Below are 22,948 nucleotides of genomic sequence, written 5' to 3' on the forward strand. Positions count from 1 at the left end.
TTCAACCAGGTTGAATGGAAAGGAATAATTTGGAAATTGACGTCAGATCGGCTGTGGCGTCCCTGTTTCGTGTGCAGTCGTGATTTCCCTCGGTTGTTTCCGTCCGGGGAAACCAATCCCCGCCCCACTTCATTCCTGCGTTGTTTGGGGACAGTAGGAAGATGGCGGCGGCCCCGCTGTACTGTGTCTGCCGGCAGCCCTATGATGTGAGCCGGTTTATGATCGAATGCGACATTTGTAAAGACTGGTTTCATGGCAGGTATGTAGATTACACATTCCTTCAAATGTACAGTCAATTTCGGTGACAAAATTAATTTTATTTGTTTGTAAATAAGCGAGGGTTGTCATGCGACTGCTGTGGGTAGCTAACGGGGTCTTCGTGCGTCTCTATTGACACGACCCGATGGCTTTCTCAATAGTTTGTAGCGAAACGTTTCGCAAATACGTATTCAACTAAATACTCTTATTGTATTGTGGTTGCTTGAACGCAATCCCTGCCCACCACAACACAACTTGTAAGGAATTAGTTTGCTAGATAGCTAGATTGTGTGACGAGCTGTCAATCTCAGACTAGTCAGTGATCAAAGCCTGCGCTTTCTTTAACATGGCTAGCTAGCTAACGTTACTTAGCTAAGATTAGTGTTAGCCAGCGAAGGGTAGTGTTGCTAACTAACAGTAGCACTAGCTACAAACATTTGGTCGGTTTAGAAAAGCCTTTTGCTAGACTAACAGTTATCTAAAACAGATTAGCGCAAACTCGCCTTTTGGTCTTGTTTGGTTATCGATTGGACGCTGGTAATATAGATTTCAATGTAGTTTTTATCCTTCCTTGGTTTGTGTTTTTCTCGTATATAGTGTGTGACAGAGCCTGAATCCTGTCTGTCAGTATGAATACAACAGGCATCGTGTAACCTAAAACAGATTTAGCCAAGTGTTAACTAGTTTGTTTGACATTATGTCTAAAAGAGTAGGCAATAATATGTAACATGTTTCAACACGACAGTCTCTGAGAGCACCAAGGCTACAATGTTACAAAACATTGGATATGATGCTGAGTTTATTGAAGGTAAAAACTATGGAATTTGCCAGACTAATTCAACGATTCATTTTCATTCAAGGGTAACTGCCATTGGAAGAGTGATAGTTATACTATTCAGTGAGTTTTTTAGTTTTTCCTTTAGAAATTATATAGCCTGTATATTATTGAGCAAAATTGCCCTTGTCTAATAATACCTAGTTATGTGCGTTTAGAAACAATAGTGTTTGTGACCTAAATCATTTGAAGAAAGTAGTCTACTGTAGTTGATAAGATGTTGTTATTGTTGGGCTGTTGATTTACAGCTGGAGACATTTAAATCCTCCTTTCAGCCTAAAAAGGCACATGGTCAGACACACCTAGTGGAAGGCAGGGGAACTGCAATTTAAAGGTATTCTGCACGTGTGCCTGGAAAGCTTGTCCTATTTTTTCCCCACTGGGAAGGAATGTGCATACCCTGTAGCATGCGTGCGTGTCTGTTGTGGGTATTCTAGGCAATCATTTCTGTGAATTATTTCCACTGTCTGTGTAGGACAAGTTGAGATTGAAATAGATCTACCCATCAATAGCTCCAGTCCATCTTTGAAGGCCACATACCTGGCTGTTACCTTTATTTTGTCAATATGTGTTACTTTCTCTAAATCATGGGTGATAACATTTTGATATAGCATTCATATTGGTGACAAACCATGAAACTGGTTGATGTTAATATAACAGGGCCACTTTTGTGAGGTCAGCAATGTACTCATGCTCACTAGAGCGCAGTCCATAGGCCATATATTCACAAAATCCGACTATGGATGCGTAATCTCTAAAGGCAACTTTTTAATGAATACGTTAGCAGTTTTGCCTGTGTCGAAATGACGGAAGTCATTGCGTAACCAAACTATCTGAACTGCCAAGATCTCAAGAGCCCAGAACCGTGGGTTGTCTAAGCCAGGGAAGATTCTCTGCCTCATGTGCCAAAAGAAGAGGAACAAATGTTGGAGCTTCCCCCATTGATGACTAAGAAACACAATTACACAAACACCATACTCAAAATTCAGAGGGTGTACCTCCAATATTTCCCATGAGGCCCTGCCAGAAGGAAAGAGATATTCTTTCACTACCTCAATAGAGTGGAAAGCAAAGGAACTACGCCGGAATTCTGGTGCCCACTTGTCGGCAGAGCCTTGTGTGTGTTTGTGTATTAGTGTGTGTTTCTGTCTGGGAGAGAGTGTCTGTTTTCTATCACCTCAAGATACAATACAGCCTGCCACACCAGAATGTTACTGGTAGCCTGGCTAGGCAGTCTGTGGTCTCTGTGTTTATCACACTAGGAACTAGAGAGCTCAAGTTTTCAATAGGACTGCTAACCACTGCAGTTGACTAGGCCTCACTCTAGCTGGTTTATAGCTTAACGTTCTAAATAGTTCATATACTGTTAATGTTAGCAGAAGTGAACCTTGTGCTGTCAAGTCAGTCAACTCATCTCCCCTCCTGTGTGCAGGTTAGGGGTGGGGGGAAATTGGTTCTTGGATGCATCGCGATTCTCTCTTGAACGATGCTGTGGAAAACTCATTGGAATTATTTGTTTTATTTTTTTTTAAAGGCCTCTGTTGTAAGCATACATTCCTTGTGGCTTGATGGTGATTTTTTTTGTTGTTGTTGGTGAATCGTAAGTTACGCAACGGACGTAAAACAAACATGCGTCGTGTTTACGTTTTGAGTTTTGGTTAAGATGGCTGAGCATGAGAAAGAAATCCGACTGGCTCCCACTGCGTTAAAAGCGAATGTACAGCATGGAAGCACTTTGGCTTCTGTGAAGTTGAAGGGAAAAAATACCTGGACAGGAGCGTCATGGTATGCAAGTCATGTCGAGCTAAAACAAAATACTTCGGGAACACAACAAACATGAGACGCCAATAAAAAATGTTGACGCATAGAGATGCATCGATAATCGTTTTGTAATCAATAATCGTTTTATAGTTGCATCTTTGCCCTCTGAATCGGAATCGAATCGTGAGGCGCCTAGAGATTCTCGCCCCTAGTACAGGCTGGTCTCATCCCCCTTCTCTCTCTTCTGCTCCGGTGTGAGAGAGACACCGAGCACAACCTAGCCCTGGCATGCCTGGATGATCATGTCTGAGGGTGTGGTGGGGTGGGGGGGGGGGGGCTGGACTGGGACATGATTGATTGGGAGCTCCGCCGAGCCAAGTTCAATGCCCCATTCGTCAACGTTCCTCGAGTGAGAGAGCGCTGAAGAGAGATGGATGCGCTCCGCTGGTTCTAAGTGCTTAAAGGAACCAGACGGGTGGATACTAGTCCTCGTTTGCTGTTTTTTGTGAGCCCCCCCCCCCCCCCCCAGGAATCACTGTTGCCCTTGTCTCTGTTTGTACACACTTGTCTTGGAGTCCCATGCCAAGCGTGCCCCCCCCCCCTACACGCAGGCATCAGAGCAGCTAGTGTTGTCTTGCTTCATTACAGATGCTGTCTCTTGAGGAGTCAATTACATTACTTTTAGATTGATCAATGCTGATTAGGTGGTCAACAGCGTCATGTATTGATTTCCAGTTGGTCAGAGTCAGGGTATGACCAGGGGACGATTACAAATCTGTGTATGATGGCGAAACCATTCGATTCAGACTAGAATGAGGAAAAATTATTAAAGGAGTAGTAAAGGGAAAATGCATGTTTAGCCCTGTTTTAAGGTTACTTATGATCATATACAATGGTTCAGATCAAAACGTTGACAAAACTAGCAATTTTGAGAAAGTCTGATAATTGCTCTACCACCGTTTTGGTCATACAATGGATGTGGGTGAGCACCATGAAAAATCATTCAAAAAACATGTTAAACTCTCAATTCCAAAGACAAGAAACTCACCGAGATGTTAGTTGGCGTTCTGACACACAATTTGCCATAAAGTAAGATTCTAGTTAATCTGGAAAGGCTTTTTTTAAATATTTAGCATAGAACTATTTTGTCGCAGCACATACATGTGTAAAATTCTGCAAACTAGGTAGCCTAGCAACATAAACAATAACAATAGCTACTGTAAGTAGTTCCGCTTCCTGATTCCCCTCTGCGGATTGATCTACATATCAACTATGATCATAAGTAACCTTAAAACAGGGCTAAACATGCATTTTCCCTTTACTACTCCTTTAAATACAGAAATCGCCACCGCAGCCGCGTGACAAAGCTCTCCTGGTTCTTCTGGAGGTGCTAACTAGTCAAGGCAGCGAGACTAGACCTAGAGCGCCTGAACCTGGCATGTCGAGGGTGCGTGTGAAGAAGATCGAGCCCACCCCTCTACCCCAGCCTCGGTGCGTGGAGCCTCAAAGCACTGCAACCTGCACCGTAAACAATTAAGTAGTTAAAATCCCTTGGGCCGGGGCCCGGCTACGCTCCATAAACAACAAAGCAATCCTCCTTTGTAGTTCTCCAGCTGAGCTGAGTAAAGAGAAGTCGTCTCTACTGTAGTCGGCTACAAGCTGCGTGTGAGCATTCAAGAGGCTTGGCGTTGATGTTGATGATGATGATGTTGTTGTTGAAGAGGTGGTGTACCAAGCGAGGACTGCCTGTCTGACCCAGGACCTGTCCCGTGTAGTTTGCCCATAGATGACAGGTCTCACTTCCGTCTCTCAGGGTTCAATTGCTACGTCTGCTGTCTACTCAGTCAAGTGGTGTTTGCGGTGGATGACAAATTGAACCCTTTGACTGAGTGAACTAGGAAGGGCCGTGCCAGAGAGTCAGGTGCCTGGGGGCTAAAGAAAGCCAGGTGTGTTTTTGCTAACTGACCCCCCCGCCCAGCCCCTCCCCTACTCAGCCGCTATCCATTAGGAATCTGCCAGCTCTCTAATGTGGGCGTGTCATCGGCCCATGCTGGGGGGGTTATTTAGAGCTTAAAATAATGGCTGTACACGCCTCCGGCTTTTGTGTTCCCCTGCTGATCATTGAGCACAATGAACCCCTCACAGTGCATGGACTAATGAATATCCCCACACACTCACACAGGAAGGAAGGGAGAGAGGGAGGGAGAGAGAGAGAGAGAGACAGAGGAAGTGCAGGGAGAGGAGGGACAGCGGTGGTGGTGATGTTGTTGGTGGGATAGGAGATGGCTCTGTGCTGTTTTAGGGCAGGATGTTTGGCTTGGGGCGCTCCGTTGATTTTCTTCGTTCCCTCGGGAGCTGTCATCGGTCTGCGGTGCAGTGATGCATGGCGTCAAATAAGCCTTTAGGCTACTACTGTTTCACATAGCCCGTCTTATCCTAGACACGTTGTGGTAAAGCCAATTTTAAGTCTTGTCCCGTAGCTTGCGAGTTACTTTCCATGCTCCGCCGCTTCTCTCCTCCTTATCGGGTTAGATGACGAACGAGGCCAATTTGTTTTGTTTAGTTTCTGCCATCTCTGTTTGTTGTCCCTGCCATTGTCTGTACTTTCCTCAGAGATTAGTGAGAGGCAGAGAGGCGCGAGCTAGACATGAGGTCGCACGCCCAGCCCGCCGCTCTCAAAGTGACGCAATCCGTCATGCCTGCGCAAGAGAAGAAATATGTAGTCCTCCCACAGATTAACTCCCCCCTTGCTATCTCTCCCTTCCTTCCCTTTCTCCCTCCCACTCTCTCTCTTTTCTTCCATCCCTCGCTCTTTCCCATGCTTATTGGCGCCCCGGCTGAGCCGCTAATCAGTGACGCCGGGTGACACATTTAGCCGAGTCGGCGTGCCCGCGGCGCGGTGCCCTCCTTTCCGCCCGTGTCATACGAGGACACCGGCAGGGATCTCGCACTACCGCCTCCCTCGCACACGCCCCCACCCCGGTGTACAGGAACCCAGCCCTCTCTCTCTCTCTCTGGCAGGCTGACATGACATAATAGCTGGGGTGACACACACACACACACACACACACACACACACACTCGGGCCAAGATTCCAGCACTAACCGCTGGAGCCAGGATTCCAGCCAGCCCAGGCCCGGCGAAGCAGAGGCACTGTACTGTATTTTCGTCCACCGCTCGCGTAGCGGAGTCTCGGAGCCTGTCAACGCCGCGGTAATACCAACAGTAGCGCCGCTGCTCCGCGGCACCGGCCCGCTAACGAGGGGCGGCTGCACTTTATGCTCTTTTGCGGCTTCCGTCAGCCCCCTCCTCTTAGCCCCGGGGCGACAGTAGGCCTAGTTACTGTACGCTAAAGCGAAAGAGAGTGTGTCGTCCGCATCCTGCCGACGAGCACCAGCGCAGAGTAGCAAGCGAGCGCGCCGCTTCCTGTTGGCTTAATGGCTCGCCTTTGTCTTGACTGTTTCCTGCAATTCCACTCAGATCAAAGCAGATAGTGGCTCAGCGAAGCTCCCCCTGTCCCTCCTCTAGGGAGGCCATATCTGGGGCTGTTGAGACCTTTACAGCCCCCCCCCTCCCCAATATATACCGCACCCTTAGGCTAACTAGTGGACACTGAAGAAGGTAGGGGAGGGCTCTCAAGCTGTTTTGATGACCTGAGGGGATTATAACTGTGACGGGGAAAGTCAAACAAGGTCGTTTTCCATGTTTTGCATCGCGGGTCGAGTCCTGTGATGTTTTGCATTAAATTGAGGGAGCTTGTGTCGCTTCTGAAATAGACTGCTAACAGCAGGATTTCCTTGTAGACAAACAGGCTGGTGAGTTTTCATAATGTCCTTTAGGCGAATGGGCTATGAGTTTGCATTCGGAAGATATTAGCCTAATACTATTAGCTGTCAGCTGTCAAGTTCCCCCTCAAAGGGTTTTGTCTGTGTTAATTTGAGGAGGGTCTTTAAAGGTGCTAGCTGGATGGCTCACATACCCCAGTGACACAACAATGCAGCCCTGCAGCTCCTCTCAACCCCCACATGTATCGGTACTATTCACACACACACACACACACACACACACACACACACACACACACACACACACACACACACACAATGGTAACACTCGATGCATGCTCTGCTCGGCTAGCTAGCCCTTGCTGTTCTGAAACGGGCCTCTTCAGTTATGCAACAGAGGAATGTGTGTGACCGCGTCCGTCTGCGTGCATGCCTGTAGTGTGAATGTGTGCGTTTGTTGCTGCAGCCTGTGGTTGGCTGTGGCAGGGTGGCGGCGTGGGTTTCTAGTGACGCCGACTGTCGTAGATGCGTAGGCGAAGGACGTTGAGCTGTGACGGCCGGGCTCAGTCAATAACAAGCAGAGAAGCTCTCCCGTAGAGTACGGACTGCAGACGTAGCAGGACGCGTAGGACGAAGGTTAGGGCGAACGATGCCAATGCTACTACCCGCACCGGCATGCTGCTGCTGTCCACGCAGCCTAGGAGAGTCCCGACTTCTTATCAACCTCAAGGTGGCTTGACTTTTCGTACCTCTGTTAAAAGCAGAGAAAGGGTTCAAAGGTAGTGAGAGGTCGTCCTCTGCACGCTGTATTTAAGTGTTCCTGGCTCAATGTTTACCTTGAACCTCCCTGTCACCTCCACCCATGCACACACACACACACACGCACGCACACACACACACACACACAAATGCATGCATGCACACACAGACAGGATGTCAATTTAGCAAGGATGTGATATTTCTGTCTCTCCTGACCTAAAGAGTGACCCACTGAGACAGAACTAGGTGACCTCCTTTTCCTAAACTAGGGCTTGGCCAACACTGACTCTTATTTAGAGAAAGGACTAGTCTTTAATCACTGTCAACAAAATGGACAATGTTAAGCTTTGGGGCTATCATGTAGGCGCCTTCCTGTTTTCATAACAGCTTCGCTGGTGTCCAGAGGATCCTGAGATATCCTGTCTGTTGATCCATTAAACGTGCCGTACGCCTCACAGCGGCTTAGCAGAGGTTATGTAGCCAGCTACACATAACAAAGACCAACAGTGATCAACTGGGCGCATCTCTCCCTCTCTCCTTCCAGCTGTGTCCAAGTGGAGGAGCACCACGCAGTGGACATTGATGTGTACCACTGTCCCAACTGTGATTTCCTACACGGACCCTCCCTGAGTGAGTACCGTGTGTGTGTGTGCGTGCGTGCGTACGTGCAGGGAATGGTCCCAGGGGCATAGGGAGGGGGGCCCCTCGCTCTGATTTAGTGGGGGTTAACCCTGCCCTGAGTGGCCGCGGGGCAGACATGAATGGACTAATTGAATGCCGTTTCAATCCCCAGTCTCCCATTGGCCGCGGCCAGACAGGGGCTGAACAGGGAACACATTCAAGATTCAAGATTTCTTTTATTTGTCTTGTGTAATGTACGTGTACAGTTACAGTGAAATGTTGCTGCCGGCGCCAAGATTATGCTCAATACAGATAAACTTCAATACTCAATTTACAATTTACAAATTACAAATTCACAAGTTACAAATTTACAAATTACACACATATCAACATGACTAGCGGTGTTGTCACGTCCCGCAAATCTCACTCACTATTTTACGGTTAGAAAAAACAAAAGTAATTAAACGACTCCATATTTAGGCTAGGAGGTAGCCTGAGGTACGCTTGTAGGACTCCTTGCAGGAAGACTGTTGTTGTTTTCTGTAGAATGGGCCCCCATTGAAAAAAGACTGTACCACCCTCAGTCATGTACTTTTATTACCATGTAGGTAATATCATGTACGCTGTTCTTTTTGTGTTTCTGTGTGATGTGCTGTATATTGTACCGTATACACTTTTCCTATCGTATCGGCTGCTCTGTGTTCGTGTTTTCATGTGATGAACTGTATATTTTATTGCTGCTGTTGTCTTGGCCAGGTCTCCCTTGAAAAAGAGTTCTCGCATCTGAATGGGATTTCCTGGTTAAAATAAAGGTTAAATTAAAAAAAATACAAATAAAAAGACGCTGAGCTGTGACGCGCCGTGCTGATGTTGGTTGGGTTCTGTCCGCCCCCCCTGCAGTGAAACAGCGTAACAACTGGCACCGGCACGATTACACTGAGCCAGACGATGGCACCAAGCCAGTGCAGGCTGGCACCTCCGTGTTCATCAAGGAGCTGCAGAACAGAACCTTTGCTAGGTACGTGCCAAGCATAACACACACACACACACACTTACACTAACAAAAACCACTGACCACCTGTGACATTGTTTCATGCCATGCCATGCCAAGTCATTCCATACCTGCTGTCACACCTGCTTAACAGACCACTGTTTCCTACCTATGATCGATCGATCTATCGATCTATCTATCTATCTGTCATTTGCATTCATACTTCACATTCTAGATGCTTCCAACTTCTCAGTTGTTTACTTATTGGGCTGTCCCACTCAGGATGTTTGACAGTATACAATCAACATTTCTGTGTGTGTGCGTGCGCGTGTGTGTTCCAGTGGGGATGAGATCCTGGTGCGGATGCCAGGGGAGCAGGTGACCCCGAGGTACCTGGAGAAACATGGCTTCCGGTACCCCATCGCTGTGGCACAGATGGAAGGGCTGGGCCTCAAACTACCGCCACCCACCTTCTCCCCGAGAGATGTGGAGCAGTATGTCGGTAAGGACACAGAGGGGTGTGTGTGTTCCCGCGATTGTGTGTGTGTGTTCCCGTGACTGTGTGTGTGTTCAAGTAACCTGAGCTGGATTGTGCGCGCCTCGCTTGCAAAAACTCCCCCCTGAGTCTTAATAAGTGGGGTAGTGGGTTAGACATTTAGCCTAGTATCTAGAGCAACAAACTCGGATGACTAAGTAGCCTACTACTAACCCACCTTTTATCTTCTGAGTGACTGGATAGCTTTTATATATATAAAAAGCTAATGAATGAATTCTTCTGAAGACTGTCACTGTCTATCACTGAGTGGGCGACGGGTGCCATCTGTGTGTCAAATGAACGGGTTGCCAGGTTCACTGGGTTTTTAACCCGCTTATCAACCCATCAGCCGACCTCTGAATACGTTTTAAATGGGGGTCGTCTAGGTTTTCAGTGGCCTCTCTGTGACCAGCAGCCTCCTCTGTTGACGAACGGCTACCTCCGGGCTCCTGTTACAAGCCCATTACCAGACACAGAGCTGCAGCCCATGCCCAAACCCACTGGTGTTTCTGTCATTAAGTTCAGATTACATCTCTCTTTCACTCTCTCTCTCATTCTCTCCCTCTCTCTCTCTCTACCCCACCTCTCCCTCTTCCTTCACTCTTTCTCCTTCTCGCCCCTCTCTCTGCCTCTCCCTCCCCCTCTCTCCCTCACTCTTTCTCCCCCTCTCTCCCTCACTCTTTCTCCCTCTCTCTCCCCTTTTCTCTGTCTCTCTCCCTCCCTCTCTCCCCCTCCCCTTCTCTCTGCCTCTCTCTCCCTCCTCCCCCCGCGCCCTGTTGGGCGTTAAGCTGCTGGCCTGAGCAGGCACAGGTGTCGTGACTGGGAGGCCGGGGATCGGGTTACCTCCTCACCATTGGGCCGGACAATGGGAGCGGGAGCGCAACGCCGCCGCGCCCCTATCGTGTCCCTCCGCCGGCCCGGCCTCAATTAGTCATCCTAGAGTAAAACCCCACGCGAGTTTGACAGAAAGGGAGCCCGCGTAGCCGGTGACGCACTCAAAGCAGCGAGACCGCCGGGGCGGCGCTGCGGACGGAGCCGCGGTTCGTCTACCGCTGCCGTCTTCCAATTTTAGGCCTGAGGTTGTAAGCGCGCTTCTCCATGCTGCTTCTCTGCGTGGCTGCTAGCCCCACTCCAGCTGTTCCCTGTCATCAGACGCTGGCCAGCTGGGCCCAGGGGGTGGGTGTGTGTGTGTGTCTGTGTGTCTGTGTGTCTGTGTGTCTGTGTGTCTGTGTGTGTGTGTGTGTGTGGGTGTGTATGTGGGTGTTTGTGTGTGTGTGGGTGGAGGCTGCGGGGGCTGGGTAATGTGAAAAGGTGTGCGTGTGTGTGTGGGAGGGGGGCGGGATCACACCAACTGCCAGCTGTCGTGCCTCCACACCGTCGTCACAGGCCTCCGTTTCCGGCCCGCGGCCTTTGGCGCGCTCGTGATTTGCTGCCTCCCAGCTGCGAGCCGGTGGCCTTTCCCCTTCTCTCTCCCTCACCCACACGCACACACACACACACACACACACACACACACACACCATAGGCAGTGTTCTACACCCCCAAATTCCCCCCTCTCCTCCCATGGGACTCGTGGTCTGGACAGATTGTCTGGCCCCCAGTCCGGCCTCCCTCCCCATCCCTCACACGATGTCAGTCTGTCCCATAGGGGCTGTCCTGCCAGCGGGCCTCAGACATGGCCCTCGCCCACTGCCTCCCAATTAAAGACTGCAGACTGGAGGAAACTGAAGCACCTCAGCCTGCGATTGTCCTTCCTCCCGTGGCGTATTGTGCCGAACTGTAGTCTCTCTCTGGAGAATAACGTCCGCCGTCAACGGTCTGCTCTCTCTCCCCCCCCACCCCCCTCCCCCTCTGCAGGCGGTGACAAAGTCATTGATGTCATAGACGTGGCCAGGCAGGCGGACAGCAAGATGAAGCTCAGCGAGTTCATCAAGTATTACTACAAGTCCCATCGGCCCAAGGTGCTCAACCTCATCAGCCTGGAGTTCTCGGACACCAAGTAAGTTCCGCCGCCGTTAAGATTCTCCCTGGTGGGCCGTTCGCGGCGAATGTCAGTGTTACCGTCACCCAAACTCTTTATCGTCGGAAAACGGTTTGCCAGTTATCGTTACGGCCTATGACGACGTATTAACCGTGCTCACTGGCGCCCTCAGAACCAGGTGTACCTCTCTGACTAGGTAACGGTCCACGTTGGGACTGGTGACTCAGGTTTAAACCGGCGCTGCACCCCTCCTCCTCCCTAGGATGGCGGACCTGGTGGTGGTCCCGGACGTGGCCCAGAAGATGTCCTGGGTGGAGAACTACTGGCCTGACGACTCCTTCTTCCCCAAGCCCTTCGTCCAGAAGTACTGCCTCATGGGAGTGAAGGGCTGCTACACCGACTTCCACATAGACTTCGGGGGCACCTCTGTGTGGTACCATGTGCTCTGGGTAAGCGGGACTGTGTGTGTGTGTGTGTGTGTGTGTGTGTGTGTGTGTTTGCGTGTATGTAATAAAGTCCCACGCGCGCGTCCACACAGGCAAATCGCAGCAGCAAGGCAAGTCGATAAACCCCATCCGCCGCCGACCGGCGCCATATTGTGCGAGTGTAAATCAACGGGCCTGGCCCCGGCCCCGGCCCCTGGCTCTCCTACACATCACTTACTGTGCAATGCTCCCTGACATTTAATCAAGTGTGTTTGTACATGCGGGGCTATTTAGGGCAATCTAGGCTGATTGGTTACTCTTGCTTGGAAGGTCACCTTGCCAATAAATTTCTCTGTAGGCAAGACTCCGGTGGCAACTCTTGTCCCCATGGTGATAAATGACCCCTCAGATGGCCACAAGCAGGCTGCTGCTAATCAGAACGTGTGTGTGTGTGGTGCGTGTGTGCGTGTGTGTGTGTGGTGCGTGTGTGTGGTGCGTGTGTGTGTGTGTGTGTGTGCGCGTGTGTGTGCGCGTGTGTGTGCGCGTGTGTGTGCGCGTGTGTGTGCGCGTGTGTGTGTGTGTGTGCCTGGCATGTGTTTGTGCGTGCGCAGGCACTCGCATGTACTCTGTGTGTACCTAGTGTGACATCACTGCCCTGGCAGCAGCATAGGCTAATTCTGCCCCCCTCCCTCGCTATCCCCAGGGTGAGAAGATATTCTACTTGATCAAGCCCACCCAGGCCAACCTTGCACTGTACGAGGCCTGGAGCTCCTCGCCCAATCAGAGCGAGGTGTTCTTCGGGGACAAGGTGGACAAGTGCTACCAGTGTGTGGTGCCCAAAGGAACCACATTACTAGTCCCTACAGGTGAGTGAGGGAGGGAGGGAGGGAGGGAGGGAGGGAGGGAGGGAGGGAGGATAGGTGGGCTGAAGGCAATGAGCATGGTTCTCTAATGCTGGCCCCTGTGAGTGTGTGTTACTGTGACGCAGAGTACTTTTATGGGCTTTAGTCCCCAGAGGACCTAGCTTTGGATCACAGCCCACTCTGTGGTTCTTAGGCCTACGCCTGCACACACAAACACATTCTTATCTGCTATGTTGGTAATATTATATCATAGTAATGGGTGCTTGGCTGTGCTACACTCACTGCCTCAGCTGACCTCTGCTACAGTAGTGAGTAGCCTAGTTCTCTCCCATAGAAAGACTCAACATCATGAAAGTTGATGTCAAAATAAAAGTTCCCCAGAGTGCCTGCCAGGAAAATTATACTTTTTTTTTTTTTTTTTTTTTTACAATCTCACTCCCTCTCTTTGCCAAGAACTCATGGAAAATGAATCTTTGCCTGGCAACAGGCTAAACACAACAATCTTTAGGTTCATAACACAATGGAAAAAACACAGAAAGTCAAGGTAATTAACCACATTACTGGGAACCAGCTTTCCTGCTGCAGCATGTGACTTCTAATTCAAGTCTCACATTCCTTCCCCTCGTGTCGCGAAAGACAAAACAAGTTTCGAGTCGGCAAAGCCCCATAGATAAAAACCTGTTTGCTTTCTTTCGCCCTGAGGTAAAGGCAGCACGGCGGGAGCTTCGTCAGCGGTTGGCTCCGGCTAAACTCGCATCACCTCACACACGCGGCCGCAGCCTTCCTCGGGCAGCCCAGCGTTGCCTTCAGTAAACAAACATAGGAAGCCATTTAGCTCTCCTGTTGACCATACAGGCGTCCATGGGCTGAGGTTTTTCTATTGTGGGGCCGTCGGGGGTTGGCTTAGTCAGGGCTCCAGCTGAGTCCTCCTCAGGGGGGGGGGGGTGATTCGAGGGGGTGTGGAGAGGTGGTGATTTGGGGGTCAGAGGGCAGGGTACTGTAGCTCAGTCAAGCACGACTCCCTGCCGGGGGCTGCAGTACATCAGGCCTGTGTCACCTCTTGCTTTCTCTCACGCTTGCTGGTGGAAAGGGCACTGTTTTATCTGATCCATTCTTATCCAGAGCAATGGCTGTTTTGTTAAACAACCTTATCTTAAGGCTGGTCTGACAAAAGGGAGGAGATTGTGCGTGCGCGTGTTTCAGGCCATGTGTATTCACCCTGTCAGTGGGTCAGATGCTGAGTTTGTATGCTGCGCTGCCCCCTACAGGATGGATCCATGCTGTTCTCACCTCTCAGGACTGCATGGCATTTGGAGGAAACTTCCTCCACAACCTCAATATTGACATGCAGCTCAGGTGAGCGTCCCCTCGAAAGTAAATATATGTGCGAGCGTAGCCGTCGCCTCATGTCCTGTGTTATTTTAATCAAAAAATATCCTACTTCTGCTCTCTCTCTCTAGCTAGCCTTTCCTGACTTTCCTTTCGCTTTTTGTGTGCCCCTTTTCTCCAGGTGTTATGAAATGGAGCGTCGCCTGAAAACCCCAGACCTCTTCAAATTCCCCTACTTCGAGGCCATCTGCTGGTACGTGGCGAAGAACCTGCTGGAGTCCCTCAAAGGTGAGCACGGCAGAGAGAGGGCAGAGAGAGGTCCCCAAGTACCGAGACCGGAATCGGAGTGGAGTTCAGCCTTCGCACCAACCGCTCTGTTCTCTCCCCGTCAGAGTTGCGAGAGGACAACTGTCCACCGCCGAGCTACCTAATGGAGGGAGTCAAGGGTTTAATCACCGCACTGAAGAACTGGCTGAAGAGAGAGGTGAGGAGGAGGGGGGGTGGTGGTGCTGACTGACTGACTGACTGACTGACTGGACTGACTGACTGACTGACTTGACTGACTGACTGACTGACTGACTGACTGACTGACTGACTGACTGACTGACTGACTGACTGACTGACTCACTGACTGACTGACTGACTGACTCACTGACTGACTGACTCACTGACTGACTGACTCACTGACTGACTCACTGACTCACTGACTCACTGACTGACTGACTCACTGACTGACTGACTGACTGACTGACTGACTCACTGACTGACTGACTCACTGACTGACTGACTGACTCACTGACTGACTGACTCACTGGACTGGACTGACTGGGCACGGAGCCAGTTCACCTGCTCCATTACCCTACCACCTGACGCCCTGACAGCCAGAGCGCTCGTCTCCCAGCTGGGGTCTGATAGGGTCACTGTGCTTTCCCCTCGCTGGCCCTGCGGGGGGGGGGGGGGGGGACAGAGGCTTTCTGTTTCAAACCAAACCCCCCACACTGACTAACGTCGGTGGGACCTCTCGTCTCCCACAGGTGACCGAGCCCAGCAGTGAGGTTCCGGACCATATCAGGCCCAACCATCTGATTAAAGAGCTCACTAAGGAAATACGCTACCTGGAGGTAAGGATGAGCTGGGAGTCGGGGGTCACAGGGCGCTGGGATGGGGGGGGGGGGGGGGGGTGGCAGGTATAGATCCAATCTGCCTAGAGAACGCCAGCTGCACACATAGCCCAGTGGTTCACTCGCCCTAAAATTACATTTTGATCTGTGCCTGAACATTCTAAGACCACCACAAAGCACAACGGGTGACTCGTAATATTTACCGCTTTTTTGAAAATGTCTCATAAACGTGTGGTTGCGCGTGTGTGTGTGTGTCCTTGTGTGTGTCCTTCTCTGTGCACAGGAGGATCCAGGCAGCGGCGCCCGTCCGGCCAAATCTCAGGGAAGCGGGTTGGGGGCGGGGCTGGGAGGACAGGCGGGGTGCCTGGCCACGCGCTCCACACTGGAGAGGCTGTGCCAGGCCAGGCGGGCGCGGCGGGCGGCCCGGCGCCTCCGGGAGCAGCAGCGGCAGGCGCCCAAGGTGCCCTCCAACCTGGACATCCTGGAGCTGCACACCAGGGAGGTGCTGAAGAGGCTGGAGGTGGGACCCCTGGAGGAGGTGAGAGCATACAGCCACACACACACACACACACCGCTAGGTCATCTCAGTGAATGACCACATTCACACAGTTTCCTCACCGATGCAGTGCGACGCACTGTATCCATCGATACAAATCCACGCGATGGAATGTACCATTAGATCCTGGGGGGTGTTGAAGATGTCCTGACTTCTCCCGTGCGTTTCTTTCCCCCTGCTGCCCTCCGTGCGTCCCCCCCCCTTCTCCCCCCTCCCCAGGATCCGTCGTTCTGCGCACCCGTCCACGGCAAGTTCAACAAGGCTTCCACGGCGTCCGCCGCCGCGGTCGAGAGCCTGGACAGCAACCACCTGCGCCTCACGCTGGTCAACGGCAGAATCATCCGGTGAGAGTTCCGGTCCAGCTGGTCCATTCGTGGTGCCGGAGTGACGTTCCTACTGTGCGAGGGTTTGTGCGACCCGATGTAGAAAGGAGAGCACTGTTGCTAGTCATGATGACCCAGTTTCCTCGTACAGTCCAGTATAGACAGAGAGACAGAGAGACAGAGAGACAGAGAGACAGAGAGACAGAGAGACAGAGACAGACAGACAGACAGACAGACAGACAGACAGACAGACAGACAGAAAGACACACACAGACAGACAGACAGACACACACAGACAGACAGACAGACAGACACAGACAGACAGAGAGAGAGACAGACAGAGAGAGACAGACAGAGACAGACAGATGGGGGAATTCTCTGAGTGGTATAAACTTTTGTAACTTTTGTCTAATTGTATGAAACAAGTTCAACAACAACCCAGTATTAGGAAAACAGTGGCTACCAGTGATGCTGATCCATGTGTGTGTGTGGTGTGTGTGTGTGTGCGCGTGTGTGTGTGCGCGTGTGTGTATAGAGACGTAAGGAGACCAGGCTCAGGGAAGAACAGCCCAGTGAAGGTGGAGGCTGAGAAGTGGTCATCGGGAGGACAGCCGACAAGCCGGGCTGAGATCAAGACAGAGCGGACGGAGACGACGGCGGCGGCAGCGTGCCCGGAGCAGCATGGCACCATGGGAAGGGAGGGGAAACCCAGCCACCTCAGTAAGTCACCGCGGTCACGGCCACCGCCGTCATCCACTACGTGTGGTGAAGCTCCAGGCTACGAAGTTGCCACCGGTTGCTGAGTGCAGTTCTCTCGTTTCCCCAGGGCCTCTGGAGAGGGTGAAGGTCGAACTCAGGGACGAAGCCTCGGGACACTCCAGTGACTCGGACTCGGACTCCGACAGCGATTCCACCGCAGAGGTAACTGCTCACATCAACCCCTGTCTCTGCCACTCGATAGCGCCGCCCCACTGGCTCTCAGTAATAATTCAGGTGTCGTTTCTCTCTCTCACCTCTTCCTCTCTTATCGTTTTTATGAACATAGCAGAAAGCCTCCTCCTCCTCCTCGTCTTCCTCCTCGTCTTCCTCCTCCTCCTCCTCCTCCTCGGAAGATTCAGGGAGCTCCCAGGATGATGATGATGAAGAGAGGGAGAGGAGCTCTGGACACACCATAGAGCTGACCCAGAGCGACCAGACACTCAGGCACAAACACAAACCACTCAAAAGGTGAGAGATCCCCGCCCCAACTGCTTACTGCGAGTCGATTGAAACCAAGAATTGACCATGAGGAAATCCAGCTATGTCAGTTATGTGATGTTATATTGGTGACACGTGGTGAATGGTGAATATCCACCATTGATAATGCTATCGGTTCAGCAAATCACATGTAATCCACATGTGATTGAATTTTTAGGCCCCAGTGCATGTTATGACAATTTTAAGCCCCAGTGCATGTTATGACAACGATTCCATTCAGAACTCTCCCGATGAGTGACAAAGGTGTACACAGACGGCTCTTGTGGAGCCTGCTAAGCTGGCGGCAGTTGAATAAGCGCGTCTGTATGCGTCCCCTTGCAGAGAACGTCCTACCTCACCCAGCACAGAAGAGGCCATTCAGGGGATGCTGTCCATGGCTGGCCTGCTGTGCCCCTCCAAACCTGAAGAGGGCAGCAACTCCCAGGAGCCCTGGTGGTCTGGCGGCTCCGGCCGGCGCTCCCCAGAGCAGAGGGGGCAGCACCAGAGGAGGGTCCCCGGGGACAAGAGCCCCATGGACAGCCAGGGCAACAGCAGCAGCGAGGCATGGGACAATCAGGGGCTCTCCATGGGGGCCCCCAGCCCGCTGGGCAACGCCGCCAGCCCGGGGACGGACTACCAGTACTGTGACCCCGCCATGTCTCCGCCCCTGCACCCCTCCAAGAGGCACGCCTCCAACCCGACTCCCATCAGCAATCAGGCCACGAAAGGTCGGTGGCCAGGCCGCCTCTTATTCCATCGCATGTGACGTTTGTTTGTTCTCGTCGTTTCGCCTCTACTCTTTATCTTCGTCTCCATCAGCTGTTCATAACGGGACTCTCTGGTTGTTTTTCAGGCAAGCGTCCCAAGAAAGGTATGGCTACCGCCAAGCAGAGGCTCGGGAAGATCCTGAAGCTCAGCAGGCACAGTCATGTCTTTGTGTAACATCGCTACGTCGCCCCCCCCCCCCCCCCTCCGGCACCTCCACTACCGGACCTCACATTGGGACTTTTATCTGTACATTTCGTTGAGACACCTTTGTGCTGTAGAGGTCCACTGCCTGGAAACGGCCCACCGGACTCTGGAACATGCAAAAAAAGAAAGAAAATAAAAAAAGAACACCACGCTCACCAGACTGTGCATGCTCAGGAGACAGGGTATTGGATTCACGTAAGCAAGTGCACGGCTTTCACTACAAGCACACTAAAAAGAGAAGGGAGAGAAACCGAAAAAAAATTCAGCTCTTCAGCTGCAGGGAAACTTTCAAAGAGAGAACCCCAGTGGGCATTCAAATGGGCCAAGGAAATTCTATTCTCTCCATATATATTTTTTCGAGAAATTGTAAGTCAACTTGACATGCGTTTGCTTAGCCAGTGATATCGGAAGCGTGTACAAGAACAACTGCTTTGATGCCAAAACATCCGCATCTTGTTTATAGGTCTATTTTTACATCTTTAAGCGTTTCTGCCTGCCTCAGCTACCCTCCATATCTGCATCACAATGAATTGGATTGGAGAGTAAGTGGAGTTGGGGGGGGGGGGGGGTAGGCTTCCTATTGGTTGAGACACTGGTATTATTGATGCACCTGGCTTTGTGTCTGGGCATGCACGCACGCACGCTCTCTCTAGCAGGGTCTCTGTCCGGCCCAGTGAAAAGAAGGGTGCTATGGAGATTATTTGAAATTTCGAAATGGTGCTTATTGTTTTTGTACGTATGTCCTCCATGCTCCCCCCAAATTACCCTTATCTCAATCACACCAGCAATAATGACTTTGAGAAGAGAGGAGCTTTGTGAGAGGTAGCACTCTCCTGCAGCCATAGTCTTCCCTGCCACACTATGTCCAGTTATTTATATCAATTATCAATGGAATAACATAGAAATCTCCTAGTTCAGTTTTTGTTTTTCCAGTGTTAGTATGACTTTCAAATGCTGGCCTGATATCAGACAGAATTGTAAACTCATTACACTCCATTTCCATCTTCAGTCAACTCGGTGGAGTGGGTGGATTCAAAGGTCTGGACCCAGGCAAGTTAAATGCCTCAATCAGGTTCAATATGAAAGCCATACTCAATTCTTCTTTCATTTTGGAAAGGGCTGTATTGCTGCCCCCTGCTGTCCAAAGGAAGACTACCACTGTGAAAGTGCTGCCTCTCTATGAAATGTTTCAAATAGGAATATAAGAGTTTGTTTACTTGGTCTAAATATTGATAGTGAGAAACGACTCATGTTATCCTGCTTAATTTATTTCTTGTTTTATCTGTGATGTTGGTTTCTAATGTGTTATTTTTGATGGATTCTGAACGGTGTATTTATTAATTGAAAGAGGTGAATAATGATTTTATTATATTTTGGCCCTAAAACCTCAGCTATTCTGGGGATTTTCTTCTAAAGGGTTTTCTTAAGTCTTGTTTTTCTCTATTCTCATGCTTATTGTAAATGTGGATACATTTTAGACATCTTATCATGATCGATTGTGTAGCAGTTTGCCTACAGATCTTTTCTTACCTTCTATTCTCTGTTGATGTGGAAACACCCACCCTTGCCAGTCGAATAGGCTTTCTTGAAACTTTATTTAAACCTCTGTGTTTATATCATGACTGTTCTGGTTGCCTCTCACATTGTACACCAGAGGGCTAGTTTGTGCGAAAAGAACGTTTTTAGTTTGTGAATCCTGGGTTTTGAGACTAAAGTGTTACCTATCATACCTTCACCTGAGTTGTTTCATCAAGTGACACTTTTTTTTAAGCACAATATTTTTCTGAGCCACTGCGGTCTGTTTCAAGTAGTCCTTTAATTTGATATGTACATTTTGGAGAATTTCAGTGTGGTTGGAGATTTTTTTTCTAAGTGATTCTAATGATATGGTGCTTAAGTGAGCTGATGTGCGTTTTGATTGGAGTTTGCAGTTCTTCGCTCTCAGGGAATGATGCCATGGATATGAGCTCTGACAAACCACCAGCTACATCATTTACAGCATGTTCTTCCATACTCACCTCACTGCGCATACTTCCTTTTCTCGTTTTACAGTTGCTGAGCGATTAGTGAAATTGACCAAGATAAAGAAATGATCCTTTTGTTTATGTAACTTAATTATGTAACTCAGTCTCTTAACATTACAACTCCAGTATCTTTAGCTTCCGACATGCATCTGCCACCCCCCCCCCCCCCCCATCCCGCCTCTCCACACAATGTAGAGCTCAGTGCTTGGCTAAATCCTTTAACACCCTTTCTTAAGTGAGTCTAAAGACTAACATACTTTTACGACAGTAAATGACATCCAAGTTTACTATTGCCAAGTAGCTTTAAGACCCCTTGAACAGCATCTGAATTTGAAAGCTGTGCTCAGGTTGACTTGTGGTGCACATAACCTGTGAGTGATTGTGGTTTTTTGCTCAGTGTTAATGGGGTATTTCATAATCCTGCTGGCACAAAGACCCTACTTTGACGTGTTGCCCTGAATGCCCTCACACTGAATTCAAACAAGTGTTTACGACATTGCCAGACAGATTTCCTCAACTTATAACACTACACTTTCATCTCTGAACTATTTGCATGTTAAATCATCTGTGTAGTCAAAAGATCTAGCCTGCAGGCAGGGTTTGTTTTGAGCAGTCATTGTACAGGATTCATTCACTGTAGCTTTATATGCAGATCAGTTTGCATTTTGTGTTCCCATGTGTGTATTGCCTCTTCAAACGATGTGATTGCTAGCATATGGTTTAACCCCTACAAACACTGGCTTACTTTGGCACTGTTACTCAATTCATTGCATATGTTCCTGCATTTCATAATTTGCTGTAAATAAATGAACCGAAGAATAATTTTACCTGAATTGTCTTCGTCTTTTTCCTCACTAGATAACGACTCTCACCATACAAATGGTTTATAATAAAATGACAGCCAAAGTACAGTACATAATGAAAACATATTCCAGGACTTTTCAGAATATATGTGAATTGGTTTATTGATTTATATACAACAATGTCTTTCGGCACATCTGACAAGAGATTAGGGACAGCCTGGGACACCGACAAGGGTTGATCTAGAGACAGAACAAATATAGACCATCAGCAATGGCAACATGTTACTTGCATCCATCCATGGCTTCTCATGTGATATGACATTTATATGGAATAAAGCATTAACTTTTTTTTAACCACTTAATGACTTTTAAGATGACTACAGCCCATGCACATGTGTGTGGTGGTATGCATGGGAGTGCATTTAACAAAGTAAAGCCTTTGGCAAGAGATAAGACATTATTTAAGTAATGGACAGCTATACATTTTAGGATGTGAGTGGTGCAGGTGAGCCTGCACCTGAGGTCATATTCTTCAAGGAGATGGCAAATCATTCCTCATCATCTGGTGGGATCCCAAGTTCCTCGTCAGTCCACGCAGAGGCATCAGGCCATGGGAAGTGGCCCTAGGGGAGAGAGCCAGAGAGAAGATGGGAGCAAGAAATAGTTGACAACATGAGAAGAAACATCTCATTTGAAGCTGCAGTTGACATCAGACGTTGGACTCACCAGCACTGCATCTGGGTCATGCCAGCAGTGCCAGAGGATCCAGAACCACATTGCACCACTGAGGAGGTCTGCTTGAAAATTCTGGTTCTTGGTGATCTGGGGAGCTTGCCTGTATTGGGGCTCTATGTGAACCCCACCTCCAGCTCTGCAACAAAATAAATACATAAAATAATAATAATAATAATATTGTATAGCGCTTTTCAAGCTTGAATTGCACAAGGCGCCTATTGAAGGTTATAAATATAACATTATTCTCCAGCTTCTGGAGTAGCTGTACAACTGGGCATATGCATACATCGTTTTTTCTATTTGCAGCTGTTATCTACTGTAGCTGCGCATAGAGAAACAAGGTTGCTATTTAGCTACCTGTTATTACACTAGATTGAATCGCTTACGTTGTAATAATGACTACAAATGTTAACCTGCAGCCGCATGCCCTTTGATCAAAGTTTGATGGAAATGACATCCACAACAGAGCACATAGCTAGCCAACGTTGGCTTATATTATTATATGGATGGGGACAGTTGAGACTTTGGTTAGCTACGTTAGCTCTACTAGGTGACTGTAGCTATCTGGCAAGCTAAACGAGCTAGATAATAATGGCTATCGCGCATGCAATAAACAGGGGTCTTACAAGAAAAATACTTGATACGTTGCTAGTTAGATCAAAAGCTATTTATCCATTTATGGTACCATCTAACTTAGCTAGCTAACGTTAGCAAGCTGACCATGTTTACAGCGCTCCGCTAGCACACTAGCTAGCAAGTGAGATACCGCGTAAAAAAACAAGAGATAACATACTTTCTGGTTATTATTCTTTGGGGTCCACGTTTTAGAAGCTGTGTTCCAGCTCGAAGGACTCCCACGGCCCTTCCTAAAGACGACATGGTTGGTAGTATAGTTAACTATATGAATACAGCGTTGTTCCAGCTATCGACGGCAAATGTCACCTTCCTCCGTCAGCAGTGGGCGACTTCGCAACAACGAAAACTATGATTGGCTTAAAATACTGAAGGTACGATCGTTTTGTACACAGGGCCGCT

The 22,948-nt window shown here is 49.4% G+C and overlaps 1 protein-coding gene across 2 annotated transcripts; it reads left to right on the forward strand.

Moving 5' to 3' along the window:
* Positions 1–146: 146 nt before the first annotated feature.
* Positions 147–21,108, forward strand: kdm7aa (lysine (K)-specific demethylase 7Aa; the record flags this gene model as incomplete). Of its 2 annotated transcripts, none has more annotated exons than XM_084448131.1 (18): positions 147–259; positions 7,943–8,028; positions 8,920–9,037; positions 9,352–9,512; positions 11,403–11,544; positions 11,789–11,975; positions 12,655–12,817; positions 14,083–14,170; positions 14,325–14,431; positions 14,536–14,627; positions 15,178–15,264; positions 15,548–15,802; positions 16,040–16,164; positions 16,679–16,863; positions 16,970–17,064; positions 17,189–17,370; positions 17,722–18,107; positions 18,233–21,108. In XM_084448131.1, 18 exons carry the CDS (start codon positions 162–164, stop codon positions 18,319–18,321), a joined length of 2,646 nt encoding a protein of 881 aa, XP_084304257.1. In that variant the 3' UTR covers positions 18,322–21,108. The 2 variants fall into 2 exon arrangements, with proteins under 2 accessions (XP_084304257.1, XP_084304256.1); XM_084448130.1 differs by having other exon boundaries at positions 162–259; positions 17,192–17,370.
* Between the last annotated feature and the right edge of the window lie 1,840 nt (positions 21,109–22,948).

The sequence above is a fragment of the Borostomias antarcticus genome, assembly GCF_949987555.1.
Source record: "Borostomias antarcticus genome assembly, chromosome: 13".
Classification (NCBI taxonomy): Eukaryota; Metazoa; Chordata; class Actinopteri; order Stomiiformes; family Stomiidae; genus Borostomias; species Borostomias antarcticus.